This window comes from Suhomyces tanzawaensis, assembly GCF_001661415.1.
Source record: "Suhomyces tanzawaensis NRRL Y-17324 unplaced genomic scaffold CANTAscaffold_2, whole genome shotgun sequence".
In the NCBI taxonomy this organism is placed as follows: Eukaryota; Fungi; Ascomycota; class Pichiomycetes; order Serinales; family Debaryomycetaceae; genus Suhomyces; species Suhomyces tanzawaensis.
In genome coordinates this window covers 1,088,280-1,108,681 of record NW_017963637.1, presented here as the reverse complement: position 1 = coordinate 1,108,681, position 20,402 = coordinate 1,088,280, and the positions used below count along the sequence as shown (strand labels likewise).

The window sequence follows — 20,402 nt, the reverse complement described above, 5'->3', positions numbered from 1 at the left end:
TGGGCCACAGCAAAAGCTAGAGCTCAAACACCAATTTGAATACCCTAAATCGACTGGGAAACGTGGTGTATGTAATACACCAATTGCAGCTGATTTACATGTGTCAACTCCCAGTTTTCCTGGTCCTGACTGATTCTGGAAACTGCCACAAAAAATCTCGGTTTTCTTATCTTTTATCGTCTAATGTGCATCTATGTGGAAAAGTAGTGGGTTTACAATGCAATTCAAGGCGTTCACCAAGTGAAAAGGCCCACGAGGTACTATGCATTTATAGGTAGTTCACTTAGAGACAATTTTGGAGTAGCTACATACTTAAGGAATGGCTACTATAGATCTATAGATGAAGGACTTCTTTAGTTGGCAATTTTGGTGCTTACACGATTGGCCGGAGTTTTCACTCCGGCATCAAGGGCTCACTCCGGTGACAGCGGTATCGGAGTGCGACTACCTCAGGGTATTAAGCTTCAATAATAGAGTCGGGGACCCCGACTCAGTGGTGGAGTGGCACATTAAGGAGCACAAAGTAGAATCCACAGCTGTAACCAGCTTTTGAATCAGTCTAGAATTGACACTAAGTATCCGTCCTTCCATGACAGATTGTTGAAGTCCGCCAAGGCTTAGCAAGATGCCGCTATCGCGAAGAGTAGTGTCAGGTTCGACGAAGCCACGTGATGCACCAGGTTTGGCTGAAAAATTAGTCACCACAAGTAGGAAAAATACCCCAACTTCTTTTCTCTTTACACAACCAACCATGAGTCAAACTCCTATCCCAGCTGAATACGACGACACCAGAATCTTGGGTTACGACCCTTTGGTTCCTCCTGCCTTGTTGCAACACGAAATCAGAGCTAGCTCCAAATCCTTGGAAACCGTTATCAGAGGTAGAATCGAACTGGCCAAGATCCTCAACGGTGAAGACGACCGTTGTTTAGTGATTGTCGGACCATGTTCCATCCACGACCCTGAACAAGCCATCGAATACGCCCACCGTTTGAAGAAGTTGTCCTTGGAGCTCGAGGACGACTTAGTTATCGTCATGCGTGCTTACCTCGAAAAGCCACGTACTACCGTCGGCTGGAAGGGTTTGATTAACGACCCTGATGTGGATAACTCTTTCGATATCAACAGAGGTTTGAAGATCTCCCGTCAATTATACTCTGACTTGACCGGTGTCACTGGCTTGCCTATTGGTTCCGAAATGTTGGACACCATCTCTCCTCAATACTTCGGTGATTTCTTATCTTTCGGTGCTATTGGTGCTAGAACTACCGAGTCTCAATTGCACAGAGAATTAGCTTCTGGTTTATCTTTCCCAATCGGTTTCAAGAACGGTACTGACGGTGGTTTAACCGTTGCTTTGGATGCTGTCCAAGCTTCTTCCAAGGGTCACCACTTCATGGGTGTCACCAAGAATGGTATGGCTGCTATTACTACTACCAAGGGTAACGACAACTGTTTCATTATCTTGAGAGGTGGTAAGAAGATAACCAACTACGATGCTGAAGCTGTCAAGGCTGCCAAGGAGGCCATTGCCAAATCTTCTGCCCCAAGCACCAAGTTGATGGTTGACTGTTCCCACGATAACTCTCAAAAGGACTACAGAAACCAACCAAAGGTCTTGGAATCCGTCGCAGAGCAAATTGCTGCTGGTGAAGACACTATTATTGGTGTCATGATCGAATCTAACATCAACGAAGGTAAGCAAAGTATGCCAGCTGCTGGTGAAACCAAGAAGTCCTTGAAATACGGTGTTTCTATCACCGATGGATGTGTTTCTTGGGAAACCACGGTTGACATGTTGCAAAAATTAAGTAAGGCTGTCAAGTCTAGAAGATCCTTGAAGGCTTAGATAGTATTTGTGATTTCTCATTATGTATTCATTAAAAGTTATAGAGTAAGTCTCCGATAGTGAGCTGGCCCGGCCAGTGAATAATGTCAGTATATAGTAATGGAACTACTCAATCAATCCTCAACCTTACATATCACACAGTGAATATATATCTCTATTCCGGATGATCGAAGCCGTGTATTCATAACTTTTCTCGACACCCATCTTTGCAAGATAATTGTGAACCAAACAACAAAAGCGAGGGTGATTTCAACGGAGTTTGCAACGCTGACTACGAGTATAGCTATTAAAAAATTCTGCTAGATAGACACGAGAATAGCTGAGTGTGCTAAAGCTGTAAGCAATCTAACTGCCTTGGCCGCCGACCCTGGTACCTCAACCAGGTCTAAGGATGGAAGGATGTCCGTAAGATTAAGTACTTTAATGGTGTTCCCAATCTCAACTGTCTGGTATTTTAGTCTCCCGATTTGCTCGAGTGGCCCATATAGGGTGTAGGGCAAGTGATTGGTGGTGTAGTCCATTGGGTAGTCGCCCAGAAACTGACAGCTCATCTTATTGTTTTTTGGCTCGCCTACCTGTTGGACACGGGTAAACACATACGTGAAGAATAGGAAGGTAATACAGTATGGTAGTAAAGTTATTACCAATGCAGCTAACATCGTGCGGGTCCTGAGCCAGTATGCCTCTCAGCAGTTGGCTTCGTACTCTACAACCTCCTTATTAGGATGTGTAGCAATGAGTGTCAGTTAAGATCTGACTACTGAGATTGGAGGCAATTAACACCACCCCATGCCGGCGTAGCAATTAGCCGAATATCGCCCATATACCAGTCTTCCTAGCTGAAAAGTTACGGAGACAAGAATGCAAGCTATATTCACTAGTTACATTACCAACACATGAAACCTGCTGGCGCTTGGACCAAACTCTACTTATCATATATTCTCTAACTTTGTCATTGGCCAACAATCTAGAGACGTCTTTTCTAATTGCACAGTAAGTATTCTCTTCCAGAAATCACTTGCCCTGTATCCATGGTGCCCCTTCTAACTTTAGCATTATTTTGTCATCCTCCTCTTGTGTCCTATTCCTGATAGCCCTAAGAAATGGTGCTAGCAACGGGTTGCTAATTTCATACCCGTGAGATCTGCTAAAGGGGTTTCTGGAGAGTTTCTTTTCAATGAGTGGTGACTTAGTTCCAAATTTATCCGCTTTAAAGTGTTCAACGGCATGCTTAAATTCACTAGCTTCAAGATCCTCGAAATATTTCTGTCTTTGATCTCTTACCAGATCCGGGTTGGGCAGGTTCCCAATGTATTCAACATTTGAGCTGGGCCACTTTAATGCTTGCATATGATAATCTAGGAAACGTATTCTCTTAAATTCAAACCCAATTATTGTTATTGAATCTGGATACTTCCCAAATATTTCGTAATATCTGCATATCAGGAAGATAACATTCTCGAAGGAATCACGGGCGAATTCCTCTGTCGTTATGCGATTATTCAACTCAATGGACTCCTCCTTTAGCAAAGCTTGTGCAAGCAAGTAATATGATAATGACTCAGATACAGGGCCCAGTTCACGTTTCGTTTGTCCACCAGATATGACTAAATATGCATCAGGATCACTTCTCAAATAATCCAAGCTCCGTGTTATATGTTCCTTAAATGACAAGTGATCATTGCCTTCAACTTGGAAACTAGCCAATGACCATTCCTGTCTTGAATCGCCAAGAGTGGGACCCGGCTTCCATATCGAATGACAAGGCAAGATAACTAGTTTGGTCATTTTCGAGCACCAACATTTTCAAATGGTAGGTGCAAATGCTCGGATATGTTGGGGTCATTAAATGCAGGATCAGATTATGCAGGAAGCGGATACTAGGCATGCAATGTCACTAGATGCAAATAATGGTAGCAGCCCAATAACGCCTTCCAATGGCAATAAGCGGCGATAACAACCATGACATGAAAGATCTGATGAGACGCACCAAAAATGTCCCATCTTCCTGCAGAAGGATTATTCAACAAACTCTGCTCGTCCTCTTCAGTGTGTGAGAATCTCTCGGGAATTCTGGCAGCATAAAGCACAGCACCAAAAATATAGAAGAAACCCTCAAGGGCTAACCAGGTAACATTTGCCCTCTCTGCAGCAGGCTCGAACCCATACAACTTCGTTGCGGCTATGACTGGAAAAATTCCCGATAAGCCGAACAAGATAAACATCAAAGATCTGTACGGACGATACAAGGGGGTAGCGAACTTGGGGTGGAGAGTAAGTACAGTGCAGGCAGTCCCAAAGGTTAAGAACAAAAGCACGAACAATCCTCTGTAGAATGGCTGATCATAAAACGCAAACAAGATGATGGAAATCAAGGAACAGGTTATCAAAATTACGATTCCAAAGTAGTCTAATTGGTTTCCAATACGGCTAACCTTGTGTGAGTGTGATTTGATACAGTGGAAAGTGGACGACATGAAAAGACAGAGGGTACAGGCCACTCCAAATTGTACGAAATTCAATTTTTCCCACACTCCAAGGTAGTTGTCATAGATGGGTAAACGGTGGTTGATGTACCAGATGACAGCGGCCAAAAGGAACGACGATGGGATCAAATGGCTGTAAATGTTAACCGTTTCGTTGTGAAGGTAAAGCAAGGATTCAAGGCATTTGCGTAGAGATGAAGTTTCACGTACATACCCCGACTTGATATAGTGGTTGTCTTTCTGCCAGTCATCAAGTTCATGGTAGAAATGGAGCCTGAATGGAAGCGTAGATGTAGCCGAGGCTTCTGGATTTGGTTCTTGAGCCAGGTCCACATAAGTAGAGCGAGAGTTGCGGTTCCTCATAGAAGACATTGTGAATGTTGGGAAAAGAAGTGATGCAAAGTCAGAATTTCACAGCCAGTTTTAAACTGTTGTACTCCTCTGATTACGTAATATCCGTGCATATTTACTGTATTGAACTTGCATTCTTCTATTCTGTATAAATTGTGGATAGAGCCTTCTAAATGGTTAGAATAGAAAACTCTACGAAATATCTGGAATACCAATGACACATCTCGATCGATATAGCAACTCACTTGAAAGAAGGAACAATTCCCTCGCAGATGTTCGAGTAATCCACCATCTTCTTGCCTATGTCAACGGACTCGGGGGTTCTTTTCCTCATCTTGTCTATCTTCTTATTGAATAGTTCCCCAGTGTAGAAAATCTTCCACTGTGAGTCCGGATTACTCAAAGAGCCGCAGCATCTCTCAAAGTACCACTTATTGACTGGATTATTTTTACGAGATCTCCAGATTAATTCATAAGGGTGTGATTGTAAGACTATTTTGAAAATAATGTCCGCCAAACTAGGTAGGCCTTGATTCTTTTTGGCTATAACGAACTTGTCCAAGTAAGCAACCTTTATCTTTTCACTTTGATCTTTCGAGTGCGGGTCGTCAATGGTCTCCCAGGTGATAATGGCGGCGCCATCGTAATCGCCCAAAATGATCAAGGTGGCCAAGTTATTCTCCACTCGCTTGAAGTAATTTTCAGCGTCCAACTCTTTTCCAAACGAGTCATTGATAAGAGCAATGAGTTTGTCCATATCAATTAGGCCATCATCGCTTAAGCTCTTGAAGTTCAATTTTCTATGATAGTTGTTCTGATCAAAGATTTGAACGTCTATTCCTTTCTTTAAAATGGAAGTGGATAATCTGGGAGTATTGTTGTTGGTAGAAGGTAATGAAGATGAGATAATTGGCCTGTCGGTAAGAACATTATAAATTATTGGATTTAATTGATCATTATTGATGGACATTATGTATGGAGTCGTTATAATACCTGTTGTATCATCATTACCTGACTTGGTGGAGATCATGTGCAAAATTTCATTCATCACATTGAGATTTTTCAAATGCAAATCCCTCTTAGAGGGCTCAATATATCCAATGAAAAGTTCTGAGATGATATCAGAATATTCTTGCGATAAGTTAATGTAGACATGACTTGTTTGATTTCTTTCAACGGATGGGATTCCCCCAATGGGATCGATAAGAATAATCTTTTCAATACTCAAAAGGCCCTTAGTATTCATAAGCGACTCACTAAGTGTTTTTAGCAAATCGTCATCACCAGTTGTAAATTCTTGATAAGTTGAAATGGAATTATAAATGACCGGATGGATGATGGGGATAATGTCCTGGTAAAGTGGCAACAATAACATTTCTAGATTGTCTATCACAAGCTCGTTGGACTGATTAACAGAGTATAGCGACCTTAGATGAGTGATCTTAAAATCTCCTCCACCATTGGTACCTTCTAGTCCATCCATATCAGCGTAGGCTTTATTGATCTGCTGATTAACTTTTGACTCGCTTAACTTAAACGAACTGATCGAAGTGTTTTCGTAATCTAAAAGGATTATTGGTGAGATTCCCAAATGAATCAATCTTTTAAAAGTCTCAAAGATGCCCTTCCATTCGAATTTTGAGATGGTTTGAAACTTGATCTTAAAGATTGCAATTCTCAAAGGAATCTTGGATACCTTGATATCTTCTTCAGGATACAGTTCTTCATCATTGTATATGTTCGAGAAGGGGTTTTGTCTGTTGAGGAATCGATTTACGAATAGCTCTCTTTGCGATTCTTTGTTGAGCAAGGGATTGTAATAACGATTCTTTTGGGTGAAGTCAAACTGATTCTGGTATTTGTTAAGGTAGTTCTTAGCTTCACGCTTAGTGGTCGTTGATTTCAATATGGATAGGATTAGATTCCTCTTCGAATCAGTCACGAGATTGTGTGTTTTGATGTTGGAGATGAACTCCTGGTTCAAACTTCTAAGTTTGCTCATGAACAGAGAATGTAGCGAACTCTAAGCCCCCCGTGTTAATAGATCCAGTGAGATTGACTTTAAACCTTGTAGTGGTGTTTAATTGTCCTTATGCATTCGCAATGGGAATGAAAGTCATATTCTCATTGAGTCAATAAATTTGAGAGACTGCACACAAGCCACAATTAGTTGGGCAAGATCTTAGCATTGGATAGTGTACAATTTAAGTCCAAGTAGTCCACACAGCCTTGGAAATTAGCAAAATCAGGGACATGAAGTGGAACATTATTAATACTCATCATCGGATACGTTATCAGCATCTCCAGAATCTTTCTTCGCAATAGTATCGTGTAAAAGCCGTAATTTGTTCATGACAGTGAGCACAAATGGCCTCAATTCGTTGATTTCCAACAACGAGAGACCATTCAATTGAATGTTGGATTCGTTCAATTCTCGTAAACCCTTTCTCGACTTAACTAGTCTAATTTCACGAAGATCTTGTAAGATTGACCTCAATTGATGTGTGGGATCAGCAAGATCATCAGAAGCCTTTGCCAACAAGATTTTAGAGACCTCCAACCAGTTGGGTGGTAGGTCGCTGAACCGCAATGGTTTACGTATTTCTTCGTCGTACTTTTCCTTGAGGTAGGTGAGGTTGAGCCATGAAGGCGGCACTATGCTGCACTTATCCTGGGATTTAAGAACGACTGCTATCCATAAAGGAATCTCCTCTCTTCTCATTGCACGAAGGGCCGGGACTTTAGTCTAGAGGTCAGTATGGAACGTTTGAATCGTCATTCGACATATCTTGTTCGGGTTGTGATACTTACACCTATCAATTCGATCTTGTTCATGGAGTATCTGGGCAAGATAGTAATGAGTTCATTCTCGGCCATGAAGTTGATCTCAGAGGGAGTCAAGTTGTTTTGTAGATGTGAAGGCAACGACATGATGGAGAAGTGGATATATGTTACGCGTTAACGAGATGATTATGAGATTCAGATGAGCGCGACGCACTGGCAGTTTGACTTTTGATGTGAAAAATAGTGCGACCCATTCTATGCCATGGGCTCTCTGCTAGGAAATAGAATTTGTTTGAGGATGGATAAAAAATGGCAATACTTACTGTTAATGTAACTTCATCTCAACAAAAGTTTCAGAATAGCTCTCATTTTACATCTCTATCTACAAGTATGAATCTAAATTGTTCTAATGTACATGTGCTTATGAGCAATCTATAGACAGAGAATGTTACCTCTTCTTGGTAAAGGTGGAAGTCTTTCCCATATTGACTCTTCTGGCCTTCTTGGAAGGCTGTGGACCTTCGCTTTCCTTGCCATATGGATCGAATGCTCTCTTCTTCTTCTTTTGGTCTCTACCCTTACGCTGTTTTTCGAGCATGATCTTGTCTGCATTAGCATAGTCGAGTGGAGCCTCATCAGTTTCAGGAGTACCCTTTTGGAAAGTCTTTTTGTTGAAATTCTTCTTGTTCTTTATGGTGATAATTTCATTAGGATCCGATTTGACAGGAGCTGATTCTTCAGGAGTTTCCTCCTTAACCTGTTCTTGAGGGACCGTAGTCACTTCTTCGTCCACTTCTTCGACTGCCTCATGTTCTGGAACTAAGGCTTGTAATTTCTCCACCTCTTCAAGGCCCTCCTTGGCAGTTGCCAATCTTTGTTCGTATTCCTTTGTGAAGTCGTGCTTAATGACAGTATCCTTCTCTGGATCAAATTCCTGAGTAACAATCGACTTTTCAATGAGGATACTATTAAAAATGTTGGAGTGTTTCAATAATGAGCTAGTGACAGTTGCGTTCAACAAATTGGCATTAGCTTCCTTCAACTTATCAAACTTATCCAAAGTAGCCAATGCTTTAATGTTGTCGATATTATCAAAGTTTTCGGGTTCATTGGTGACTTCCCTCCACTGATCAACCAAATCCCAATCCTTATCTTCGGAGTCCTTGATAGAAGCTTGTAATAATTCTGCCAAATCTCTAGCATTCAATCTAACATGCTCAGTGACAAAGTTGGAGGCTCCAAGAACCTTTTGTGCATCGATTGGCTGGCTTAAATTAGCCAAATTCACCAATAACTGGTTGGGCATAATGAATCTTACAGACTCATCTTCTTTCTTGGCCTTCAAGTCCCTCCAATTGTATAACATTTCCACTATTGGTTTCTTGTGATGAGGTATATTGTATTGATAAATGAGTGAAGCATACGGTTCTTTTGGATTATTAGACATAACTGGACAAGAAACTTTACTGGAAGCAGGAGCCGAAGATAACGGCCTGAACTTAGTGTATTCGAACCTTCTCTTGGCCACTTGTCTGGAATCATAAAGAACCTTTTGCAATTTTTCATCACCAGCATCAACAAGCTTATTCCTTAACTGGTCAAAAATGTTTAACAAGAAATGAGTATCAGATCTTGCATACGCCATCATTGCTGGAATGAGAGGCCTTATTCTCCAATCAGCTAATTGATACTTTTTGGAAGTTTTAAAACTTGCGTACGTTTCTAAAAGGTAGGCTAAGGAAAATTTAGGGAATCCTAAGGCTCTGGAGGCATGGTAGGTATCAAACAAAGAAACAACGTATAAACCCAAGTCTCTTTGTAACCAAATGATATCCATGAAGGCACCGTGAAAGACCTTTACTATACTTGGGTTGGCGAATATTTGGTTCAATGGTTCCAAGTCATCCCTTAATGCTAATGTGTCAACTATCCAATCATTTTCTCTGTTGGAAATTTGCATGAGACATACTATCCCGTAATAGGTTCTGAAATCATGATGCTCCAAGTCGACTGCAATTTCAGTCAGGGATGACAATTGATCAATCATTTCTTCTAAAGCTTTAGGAGTATTCACCCAGATTGCAGAAGTAGTATTCCAGTCTTTAGAAGGAATGGGGTCTGCTTTCTCAAGGATCGACTCAGGATAAGGTTGATGATCTATTTCGTATTCATAAGGATGAGGATAGTATGGAGGATCTATAATTTCAACAGAGTCCTCATAGATTGGTTCTGGATTTCTTATTTTAACAGATTCCTCATATGGAGTCAAACTATGGGGTTTTGAGGTTATCTTAGGCTTGAAAGGCGTAGATTCGGAGTTATCCACGGAAATTTTAAATTCAAGCTGAGGCTTTTCAATCTTCTTTGTTGTTGCAGAAGCAGTAGTATCATTCCCATCTTCCAAGTAAGTAAATTGTTGTTTATCAGCAGCTGGCTTGGACTTCTTTTGTGCATTGGAGAATGCAATATCAATCTTCTCGAACACTGCATCCAAAACATCTCCCAAAGGTTTCCAGTTAGCTTCTCCAGAGATGTTGTCCTTTCCAAATCTCAAGATATTGTCACTGTTGTCATCACCAGATACCTGTATCACCTTCTTAGTTAATTCCATAACGTTTCTAGCGGAGTCATCAAGCTCACTAGATAATGCAGAGTCGATGGACTTATAAAAATTGACATCTTGTGCACCCAAAGCTGAAGCAGCACGAATTGTCTGTAAGACTTTGGGTAACACCGAATCAAACACGTCCTTTTGAGGAGAGGAAGCGGACATCTTGGTGTAATATTGGTATTACTACGTAAAAATTTCATATCATCTCATACTTGGTCACGTGCAGTAGTGCGCGAAGAGGATGGGATGCCCCAAGTATATGTGGGCAAAAAGTCCAGAGGTGCTACAAGAGACCAATTGGACCAAAAGTGCCTTTATTATTGGAATCAATTTCTAATTAAGTTCTGATTATTTTTATAGAGTAAATTCTCGGTATGATGCATTGGTACAATGTCTTGAATAATTTCTATTAAATTTGTGACTAAGAATTGTGGCAGATGCAACTATAGAGTTTGCAACTTCCTATGAGCCATATATGCTCTTATCAATAAAAGAAGTTCTTTCCTTCTTAGATAACTGGAAGAATAGTCTTGTAGTAGCCCGGAGCAGAAAGTTATAAGAATTACATGTAAAATCCGGCTAACAAATATTACAACGGATCTTCTGCTATTGAAACTGATACCACATGAGCATCTAGTATCTAAGCATAGCTAAGCATGGACTTAAGATCTTAGCAATACCAGGAGTTTATGCTACTCAAGTGTGGAATGTTTCCTCTTGCCATCTCGTCACATGACCTCTTCTCCGCGATCAACTATTTTTTCAACTCATCGCTGTTACAAATCATCTCCTACTCCAACCATGTTTACCTGTAACACTTGTAACCTTGAGTTCCCCACTGCTGGGGACCAGAGAACCCACATGAAATCAGAATGGCACAGATACAATTTAAAGAGAAGAGTGGCGCAATTACCACCGCTTGACGAAGAGACCTTCAACACCAAAGTCATGGCTTTGAGTACCACAGAAGAAGCTCCCAAGAAGAAGGAGAAGCAAATCACCAAGAAAGAGCAAAGAAGAAAAGAGAAGGAAGCCTTGCAACAGCAAAAGAGAGATCTTCTTGAACAAGCCAAAAGGGCTATGATGGAAAAGATCAAGAACGGAGAAATTCCCGCATTCAAGGAGGATGACAAACTGGAAAAGGGCGAGGACGCTTCTGATGAAGTTGAAAACGAAAAAGAGCCAGAAGTACCAGTGAACGAAGAACCAGCGGAATCCCAAGAACAGGAGAAGCCAGAAGAAGAACTCACAACAGAGGAACTTGAAGAAAGACTCATCAAATTGAAACTTGCCAATAAAATCGAAATAAAACCAACCACCTGTTTGTTTGCCCACCCCAAGCAAAACCATAACTTTGATACAATTGAAGAAAATATCGAGCACATGTTCAAGAGCCATGGTCTTTACATTCCAGAAACAACTTACTTGGTAGACAAAGAAGGATTAATCAATTATCTCGCGGAGAAAATTGGCTTTGGATTCTGTATCTCTTGTAATTACCAAGGTAAGAATGCTGAAGCAGCAAGAGAACATATGGGCACAAAGAGACACATGAGAATTCCTTATGAAACTGAAGATGAAAAATTAGAAATTTCCGAATTTTATGATTTCAGTTCTACTTATGAAGACTACAGGAATCAAAATGTGGTTGCAGCCGAAGACACACAAAATGATGAAGGGGATGAAGATTGGGAGGATGTGGACGATGATGAAGATGTTGACTCACAAGATGAAGATGATGAAGATGATGATGAATTGCCTCCAACCAAGGATGCTATTTACCAACATGGTCATGAACTTTATTTACCTTCTGGCACAGTCCTTGGCCATAGATCCATGGCAAGGTACTACAGACAAAACTTGGCACCAGAAAGAATTTTGTCTGAAGGCCAAGGAACTGTGATAGCTGCTGAAACCAGACACATGTTAACCATCAAGGATAGACAAGAATTGGCTACCAAGAAGAGAGCATGGGGACATCAAAAGAAGAGAGAAGATGTCAACGATAGAAGGGCAGCCAAGTTTATCAACAACCAACCTCACTTTAGAGATCCATTATTGCAATAAACTTATTTATGTATTATTAACATTTTTGCATTTAAGGAGTTTGTCCTGAATAAACTAGCATGACTGACATTGAACGAAATGGGGTTAACTGCACATTGATTTGAGCAACAATATACTAAGTGGCACACAATGTACGCTCTCGATTACCTTGGAAGTTATAGACATTTATGAGCTTTCCAAAAAGCTTATCTAGGAATTGTACAACTTCATTAAACTCCGAGTTTCGTCTGAGTCGCTCAATGCGGTTGAATAAATATTTGATATATACATGCGATATAAATTAACGTGCTTCACAGGGTCATTATTTTTCCCAGTAATTTACCTGTAATTGACTGGATTTTTGTTGTGCATTCTCTAGTCTGCGACATAAACAACCAAAATCAGTATTAAAAAGTCCACCAAAAAGTTAATCAATAAAGACCAGCTTGCAAAGTAAAGTAGTTTAGGCGAGAAAACTGTCCAAATAAAAAGGTGGAATCTCAAGTTGATACAAGAACCGATCAAGCTAACTACCGCAATAGCATAAAACAACAACATGACCTTTGACTTTACCAAAAGTATGGATTTCTTGAGAAAACTGAATCTGATTAGATTTTTGGATTCCTGCTTTTTACTGAAAAGAATCTCGTATGGTTCAAATAAAATTTGAATTGAGGAGAGAGACCAATAGATAGGTGCAGCAAAGTTCGAAACAAACGTCATAACCCCAACCAAGAAAACATCATAAGACTTAACTCCATTGTATGCATTAGATAAGTCAACAGTGGCCAACAGGTTTGTATTTCCCATCAGGAAGAAGGATAAGTTTTGAAGACAAATGATAAAAGTGGATACCACAACAATCATTTGATCGATGTTTAAATTTCCAGGTTGGATTAGCACTTTTGTGAATGCAAATTTGACAATAAAGAATGCAATGAATATTGGAATATTCTCGAATCTAGTTTGTTGAAGAAAGAATAAGGTTCCGAGGTTTTGAATGTCTGTGACGAGCCCCTCATTAGTATTGCGTACTTTCCCTAATATTAATCTTGCTACCAATAAGCCAGATATGCAATATGCAGAGACTTGAGCCAATTGAATATTGATAGCTTGCAACTTGAATTTGTGATCGGTATTTGTTATCGAATCAGGTGTAACAAGAATATCGTAGTTTTCGAGGATCCAGGAGAATATCCATTGAATCCACACCGGTAAATGGTGACCATCATTAAAGAATTGACACAACTTGAACAGAAAAGAAACCGAACTCGTAATAAAAATCAACATAAATGATACTAAGTTGCCAACTTGAGTTTCTGGTCTTCCGTAATCGTTATTCAAGAAGTTAAAGCACGTAGTAAAACCTCCTTGCATGTAGAGACAGGAAGAAATCAATAAATAAGTAATCATGATCAATGCCCATAATAATGAGGTGTTGATATTCAACAAGTATGAACCAATTGTAAGGTCTGCCACAAACTTTTGTCCACTATTATTCCAAGCTCTGATAAATCTCACACCCACAATCAAAGCAATATAATAGAGGTAATCATGCTTTTCTAACGATTTTGCATTGAAACACAACAATAATGCCCAGGAGGTGACCGCGAGAAACCACCAAATTTGGTATTCCTCCTCAATCAAAGATGATCCATGAAAATGAATGGCATAAATGAATGCCAATGCTTGATAAAAGAAAACCAAGCTTTTTGGTATCGAAGAACTCTTCAAGAAATAATGGTTTAACGAAAATATCAAAATAACAGCGGATAAGATAGTTAAGAAATATCCCTGATATATATCGGTATAGTTATAATTTGTAGCAGATGAAGCTAAGATACCTTGAACCAGACTTAAAAATGTATAATACAAATCTAAATCCAATGATAAGGATGTATCATTTTGCAAAATATTCCACGTCTTGTAAATATCTTGGTAGCTGGCGTCAGATTGACCATACTTAGCGGTAAACAAATCCATAAATTGCTTGCAATTTTCCCATAAAATTGACCGCTGTTGTGATTGATTTGTCCAGAGGCTAAGGAGTTCCCGGATCACAATTCCAAGATTGTTCTTGGGGATTGGGAAATTTAACAATGCAGCCAACGTTGGAACCATATCAATTTGATTTATTCTTGAGAAATAGTTAAATTGGTCATCTTTGGACAAAGGTGCGTTCACTTCAGATGGCGAAACCCCTTGCAATTTTGGTGAGATGAACGTGAGACCAGCGCTGGTCTCGCCGGCAGAAGATCCCCCGTGATTACCAACTTCATTCATTCCATGATCCCCCATTAAAACTATCAAAACATTATCGTCTGCTGCCTTGGTATAATCGTACAACCTCTTTAATATCGAATCCATTTCTCTTTGCTTAGGTTTCATAAAGATTGAGTTGGGTCCTCCCTTATGTCCAATATGATCCAATCCAAGATAATGAAGGATGAGACCCTCCCATTTCGAGTCAGTCAATTGATCATCCAAATGTCTGGTTACGTTGTTGTCGACTTCGGTGAAATCGCTCACGAAAAACGAGTTCGTGCCTTCTGTTTCCTGGAACATATCAGGGTATAACTTCAACCAGGTATCATCGCCGAAGAAATTGACCCTTTTCTTTTCATCTTTCTGGTTCACAAACTGGTGTACCCACGAGTCTTGAGTACCCAAACCTTGGGATTGATCTTTATCGTCAGCAACGTTCAAAATCGCGTCCAAGAAGCTGGGAGTGCCTCCAGTTGTGATACCCTTCAAACGGGGCAACGTGACGGTGGGAGGATTGGAGAATGCCGTGAACGGAACCGCGTTTCCATCGTTGATCAATTGATGCAAGAAGTTCATTTCCGAGTTGTGCAGTGAATAGAAGAAGTCCGATCTCATGGCGTCGACCACCATAAGGATAAAGCGGTCAAACTGGGGCTTGTTGTGCTCGGACTTCCATCCTAGCTTGCTGTGGGTGGTGATGGCGAAGGGGGATTCGCCTTCAAAGGTGCTGAAGCCGGGGAGGACCACTTTGGACGGGAAGAATCCCTTCAAAAAGAGCAAAAGTCCCACCACATGGGTGGCTAGCAAGACCGTTTGTAGTGTCCATCGTGCTCTGATGGAGGTGAACATCTTGCGCTCCGCGTGGGTGATTGTGTGGGGTAGGATGGGAAATGTCAACGCGATGGTGGTTATTTCGTGGTACGTGTTTGTCTGACCTGCACACAGACCGGGAGCTGCAAAATCGTTGCACCACGGTGGATGGGCTAGTACTGGGACGGCGTGGTCATTCCACTATTTGTCAGCCTAAAGCTAGCTGGCCTGGGCCCCTGTGAGGATTACCGAGTAGCAAGAGTATTACAGCGGTAGATCACGTTTCGATCACCAGTAGGCCCAACAAGCAGGGTCTAGATGATCGGAACAGGTGCGGAAGCCAGACGGCATAGTGCCTCAACCCATGCGGGCGGGCCGCACCAAGATCTGCTGGGAAACCCATCGGCGGAAAAGCAAATTACTAATAGATAAGAGGTGCAGATGCCAGGGGATCAATGCCGTATAGGATGACAAGATGGTGTCCAGGCATAGCGTAGCAGCTGAGCCGTCACTAAGGTGATGTTGTGGAACCGTTAGTGCCTGGCCACGACCATGAGGCGGCCAGGAACGGGGTAACAATCTTGTAGCAACGGTTGATGGGGCCCTCATGCCCCACAAAAAAATTTGGAGAAATGTTGGCAGGGCATGGCGATCGCGCATCCTCGGCAAGTGGCGGACATCAAGGGTCTGATAGTGCACCAGTGCCGAGAAAGCCAGTTGTGCTGGCGGCATATGCGGTTCACGGAATGGTGGGCCATGCTTGGCCCAGCCAGGAGGTGATTCTGGCGAATAATAATGAAATTCCGCTTTGTGTCACGTGTTGGTCACTGGGGCATCGCTGTCCACCCGCCTGGCTGGCGCATCGACTGTTCTGGTGCTGACTCCTAAATTTTGCGGAGTATCCGTCTTGGCTCCGGGCTAGGTGGTGATCTCATCAACTACAAGGAATCTACAAATCCGTGACCCCCTCCCGCACATTTGCTAGGCCTGTGCCTGTGCCTGCACTATCCCCGCTATCTTGGGCCACCTGGCGCCAGGGTTTTCGCGCTTGCTCGATGCGGTAGGTATAATGCGCACGGACTATCGACAAACGACTACGATCCCGCTTATTCTGCGGACTTATGAAAATCCTGCAGACACCAGTGAGATTTCATCCTCGATAGCCAGCAACAACGGTTCCAGGTGGCTCCAGGGTGCCCGTTTGACGTACTACCTGACTGCCGGCGCCCACCCACCGCCAGAGCACCACTCACCCTAGTGTCTACTCTTCCCGTTTTCGCAAACCCGTTGTCACATCTGGCACCAAGTTTCGAGTCCACCCCGCTATCTCCCCAAAAGCAATTTGTGTTATCAGTAGATTTAGCATCTCCATATCAGGCGCATCAATCGAATGCCAACATATATAATGCAGCTAATTCCTCTTGGACGGAATTACCTCACCAGTAGTCCATGCATATACTATGAGTAGCTCCGGTGTACTTTCCCCCAACCGTTCCCTCCGCCAAGTCAAATCAATATCCCAGGTCCACGTCGATGACTTAAACATTACATCTATACTATCCAACCGAGGAATCACCATCCATGTCGACCATGAAATTGACGCAGACGAAGCCATGGTTTTGGCCATGGGTTACAAGCAAGAGTTCAAGCGTGAATTCTCGTTGTTGACCGTTTTCGCCGTGTCGTTCTCGGTGTTGGGTCTCTTGCCCTCGATCGCCGCATGTTTCGACTACCAACAATTGGTGGTTGGTATCAGTCCCGTGCCATGGATCGTCGCTGTCATATTCGTTACCAGTGTCTCCATGTCCCTTGCTGAAGTGGCATCGGCCTTTCCAGTCAGCAGTGGTACTCCATATGCAGTTTCCCAATTGGCACCCCCTAGCTGTAAAGCTTTCCTTACATGGTTAACTTGCTGGGCAAACTGGCTTTGTCAAATCACAGCAGCACCCTCTGTCAACTACAGTGGTGCCTCAATGATCCTTGCCTTGGTGGCATACAACAATCCAAATTTCACAGTCACCACTGGCAAAGTGTATGGTGTTACCACCGGAATTAATATTGTCCATGGTATCATCAGTTCTATGCCAACCAAGTTTTTGGCAAGATTCAACACCGTTGGAACATCCGTTAATATTATTTTCTTGGTCGTTGTTTTCGTCATTATCCTTGCTGGTAACGACAGACTTAACATCTATAACGGAGAAATTCCAAAGTTCAATTCTAACAGTGTGGCCTGGTCCTTTGATAATATGACGGATTATCCACTTGGTATTTCATTTCTTATGTCATTTTTGGGTGTTATTTGGAGTATGAGTGGTTATGATTCACCCTTCCATCTTGCTGAAGAGTGCTCTAACGCAGCACTGGCTGCTCCCAAAGCTATTATTTTGACTAGTTCCGTGGGTGGGTTCATCGGCTTTCTCTTCATGATTGCAATCTCATACACTCTTGTCGATATTCAACAAATTGCCGAAGATCCACAAGGGTTGGGTCAACCATTCGTTACTTACCTCACCCAGATTGCTAGCAAGAAGCTTGTCAATGCAGCTACCGCATTGACCATTGTTTCTTCTTTTTTTATGGGCTGTTCATGTATGCTTGCAGCATCCAGAGTCACATTTGCTTATTCAAGAGATGGTCTTTTCCCCTTGTCTAAGTACTGGAAGATCGTTACTCCACTTACCCAAACCCCTATTAATGCCGTTTGGATCAACTTGTTTATCAGTCAGCTTCTTCTTTTGTTAATGTTTGCCGGAGATGTTGCTATTGGTGCTATTTTCTCAGTTGGTGGTATTGCTGGATTTACCTCGTTCACTGCCCCCACTCTTCTTAAGATAACTTACGCCAGAGACAAGTTCAAGCCTGGACCAGTCAATTTAGGACGTTGGTCCACCCCAGTTGGTGCGGTCTCCGTTGCCTTTGTGACTCTCATGATTCCAATCTTATGTATGCCTTACGTCAAGGGCAAGAACTTGAACAACGAGGAGATGAACTGGACTGCACTTGTTTTCTTCGGTCCTATGCTTCTTGCTACCATCTACTATTTCGTTGCTGCTAACAAGTGGTACTCTGGACCAAAGAGCAATGTCAATGAAGAGGATTTGGCATATGGTGACAGCTACCAGGAGTATGAGGGACTTCCAATTGGTGAAAAGACCAGTTCTAAGATTGACCACAAGGATGCACCCGACTCTCTATAAGCTTATTTTAATTCAAATAGAAATGCATGTCTTCAGGAAGATAATGTCGTTGTAGAACTCAGTAGAACACCCACTGATAAATATTCTGTGAGAGAAACAGTTTGGGAGGTGTATGTATGGCTGGGACATCAAACCCCGAGCACTTTGTGTGGCCCGTTCTTCTGTCTTTAGCTCTCCCAGGAGTATCGGTAACTTGATAGCGTGACCTTCTTCAGCAATTCTTTCATGACTGAGGTGGAAATGTACTGAATTTGGAGTACTCAATCTCCTAGTCTTGTTCCATTGGCCTTGACTGCTTGGACCTAACTGATCTGAACAGCACCAGACCGTATGCTCCAATGGGCACATACCAATAAAGTAACATTCACTAGCATCACCTGACACCACTCACATTCTTTCACTTCCATTCACTTCAGGTAGTAATACTCATCCAGGAAATGGAGACCTTAAATACGCGGTGGCACCACTATGTGAGTGCGTTAATTCTTTGCCCAGTTGCAGCCACTATTTTGTGAGGTAATTGCTCGTTTTCGGTTACGTAAGCAGCGCACCTGACTTCTGGTCACCACTCTTTTGGCCTCCCGATCTGTTGCAAATCTCATCGAAAATTACTACCGTTGACAGACACCATACCATGAACAGAGGTTACCATCGACCACAGGAAGATAGATCGACATGCACATTCTACACCAAGATCGGCGCATGCCGTCATGGCGAAAAGTGCTCGAGGAAACACATCAAGCCCACCACATCTAGAACCGTGATACTATCCAACCTCTACGAGAATCCAAGACTCAACAAGAACGAAGACGAGTTCAATCCCAAACAGCTCCAGGAATATTTTGACCAGTTCTTCAAGGACGTTTTCATCAGATTCTCGGGGATAGGGAAGGTGGTGGCCATGGTGGTGTGCGAGAACGAAAACAACCATTTGAACGGGAACGTGTATGTGAGGTTCAGCAACACCCAAGAGGCAGACGTGGCCACCGAGGTGTTGAACCAGGACTGGTTCAACGGGCGGCCTGTGCATTGCGACTTGTCCCCCGTCGAAAACTTTGTGGAGGCCAACTGCCGGGCGTATGACGACAACAGCTGTACCCGGGGAGACCACTGCAACTTCATGCACGTAAGGCGGCCCACAAAGGCATTTGAAGACGGCTTGTTCCGGTCGCAGCAGAAGAGCTTCTTGTTACGAAAGCTCGAGGAGGCCAGGAAGCAGCTGGCGCCCAAGGCCGAGCCAGAAAAGGCGCCTGTGACTGCAGAAGCCAGCGTGGAGGAGCCACCCAAGGAGGAGGCCCAGCCAGAGAGCGCCACCACCATGATCCAACAATTATTTGCATAACTTATAGCGAGTCCAAACCGCTACATCCACCACCGCAACCCTTGTATGCTACACTGGAGTGAGAAGCTTGAGGCTGCTGATTTCAGTCTAACTCCTTGCAATCCTCATCATAAGACAGTTTTTGAAGACCACTTCTCGAGCCTTCCTGCCACTCCATCCTTCCACCAGCCTCGCGCGCTGCGCCTGCACTACATAGGACCCTCAATTTACGAAATAACGCGAATCGGTAATTCGGCTCAGCACCTCGTTCCAGGACTAGTGGGGCTACCCGATCCACATCTTCCGGAACAACGGTCACCACGCCATTCTTGTAGCTCTCTCCACCCGTCTCATTCCCACGTTCTCCATCCAGGCTCTGACCCAGCATGCCCTCTCCTACCAGCCTCTAGCACCCACCTCCCACCTCGCTTGCTTCTTCGCAACCCCCAAATCATAGTGACCAATTCATATGAAGAAAGCCGGTATCGCTATCGAAAAATTGCTAGTCGCAGAACTATCCCAGATGCCTATACTCTTCCTGAGGTGCTAGTTACATATCCCCTGGCTCAGCCGCTCCCACCCCCAAGCCTACACACCACGTCCCTCCTTCCCGCCCGACCCCCCGCCAGCGTACGCTCACGTCGACACTAGCCTCCCGAAAAATGTACAGAATCCTCCG

General features: G+C 42.8%; 11 protein-coding genes across 11 annotated transcripts; 4 read left to right on the top strand and 7 right to left on the bottom strand.

Annotated features, from left to right (window-relative positions):
- Positions 1-751: 751 nt before the first annotated feature.
- ARO4 (3-deoxy-7-phosphoheptulonate synthase) lies at positions 752-1,849 on the top strand (the record flags this gene model as incomplete). Its single annotated transcript, XM_020209355.1, has 1 exon — positions 752-1,849. One exon carries the CDS (start codon positions 752-754, stop codon positions 1,847-1,849), a length of 1,098 nt encoding a protein of 365 aa, XP_020066062.1.
- A 985-nt stretch (positions 1,850-2,834) lies between these two features.
- Positions 2,835-3,643, bottom strand: CANTADRAFT_76849 (uncharacterized protein). Its single transcript, XM_020211159.1, has one exon. The coding sequence runs from the start codon at positions 3,635-3,637 to the stop codon at positions 2,864-2,866; it is 774 nt and encodes a 257-aa protein (XP_020066061.1). The 5' UTR covers positions 3,638-3,643; the 3' UTR covers positions 2,835-2,863.
- Positions 3,644-3,674: 31 nt separating this feature from the next.
- CANTADRAFT_62246 (PAQR-type receptor) lies at positions 3,675-4,698 on the bottom strand (the record flags this gene model as incomplete). Its single annotated transcript, XM_020210849.1, has 1 exon — positions 3,675-4,698. One exon carries the CDS (start codon positions 4,696-4,698, stop codon positions 3,730-3,732), a length of 969 nt encoding a protein of 322 aa, XP_020066060.1. The 3' UTR covers positions 3,675-3,729.
- A 229-nt stretch (positions 4,699-4,927) lies between these two features.
- ARG2 (acetyl-CoA:L-glutamate N-acetyltransferase) lies at positions 4,928-6,688 on the bottom strand (the record flags this gene model as incomplete). The annotated part of the gene is made up of 1 exon (XM_020209689.1): positions 4,928-6,688. The coding sequence occupies one exon, from the start codon at positions 6,686-6,688 to the stop codon at positions 4,928-4,930; it is 1,761 nt and encodes a 586-aa protein (XP_020066059.1).
- A 267-nt stretch (positions 6,689-6,955) lies between these two features.
- PSF2 (DNA replication protein) lies at positions 6,956-7,617 on the bottom strand (the record flags this gene model as incomplete). The annotated part of the gene is made up of 2 exons (XM_020209687.1): positions 6,956-7,432; positions 7,498-7,617. 2 exons carry the CDS (start codon positions 7,615-7,617, stop codon positions 6,956-6,958), a joined length of 597 nt encoding a protein of 198 aa, XP_020066058.1.
- Positions 7,618-7,873: 256 nt separating this feature from the next.
- RRP6 (exosome nuclease subunit) lies at positions 7,874-10,243 on the bottom strand (the record flags this gene model as incomplete). The annotated part of the gene is made up of 1 exon (XM_020211972.1): positions 7,874-10,243. One exon carries the CDS (start codon positions 10,241-10,243, stop codon positions 7,919-7,921), a length of 2,325 nt encoding a protein of 774 aa, XP_020066057.1. The 3' UTR covers positions 7,874-7,918.
- Positions 10,244-10,878: 635 nt separating this feature from the next.
- Positions 10,879-12,448, top strand: REI1 (Rei1p). The gene has a single exon (XM_020207369.1). The coding sequence runs from the start codon at positions 10,943-10,945 to the stop codon at positions 12,146-12,148; it is 1,206 nt and encodes a 401-aa protein (XP_020066056.1). The 5' UTR covers positions 10,879-10,942; the 3' UTR covers positions 12,149-12,448.
- A 54-nt stretch (positions 12,449-12,502) lies between these two features.
- GPI7 (mannose-ethanolamine phosphotransferase) lies at positions 12,503-15,241 on the bottom strand (the record flags this gene model as incomplete). Its single annotated transcript, XM_020211501.1, has 1 exon — positions 12,503-15,241. One exon carries the CDS (start codon positions 15,239-15,241, stop codon positions 12,503-12,505), a length of 2,739 nt encoding a protein of 912 aa, XP_020066055.1.
- Positions 15,242-16,662: 1,421 nt separating this feature from the next.
- On the top strand, positions 16,663-18,402 carry GPT1 (Gpt1p; the record flags this gene model as incomplete). Its single annotated transcript, XM_020209684.1, has 1 exon — positions 16,663-18,402. The coding sequence occupies one exon, from the start codon at positions 16,663-16,665 to the stop codon at positions 18,400-18,402; it is 1,740 nt and encodes a 579-aa protein (XP_020066054.1).
- Positions 18,403-19,036: 634 nt separating this feature from the next.
- Positions 19,037-19,744, top strand: CANTADRAFT_4920 (RNA-binding domain-containing protein; the record flags this gene model as incomplete). The annotated part of the gene is made up of 1 exon (XM_020209681.1): positions 19,037-19,744. One exon carries the CDS (start codon positions 19,037-19,039, stop codon positions 19,742-19,744), a length of 708 nt encoding a protein of 235 aa, XP_020066053.1.
- A 41-nt stretch (positions 19,745-19,785) lies between these two features.
- Positions 19,786-20,248, bottom strand: CANTADRAFT_181058 (uncharacterized protein). The gene has a single exon (XM_020206370.1). The coding sequence runs from the start codon at positions 20,109-20,111 to the stop codon at positions 19,827-19,829; it is 285 nt and encodes a 94-aa protein (XP_020066052.1). The 5' UTR covers positions 20,112-20,248; the 3' UTR covers positions 19,786-19,826.
- Positions 20,249-20,402: the final 154 nt, after the last annotated feature.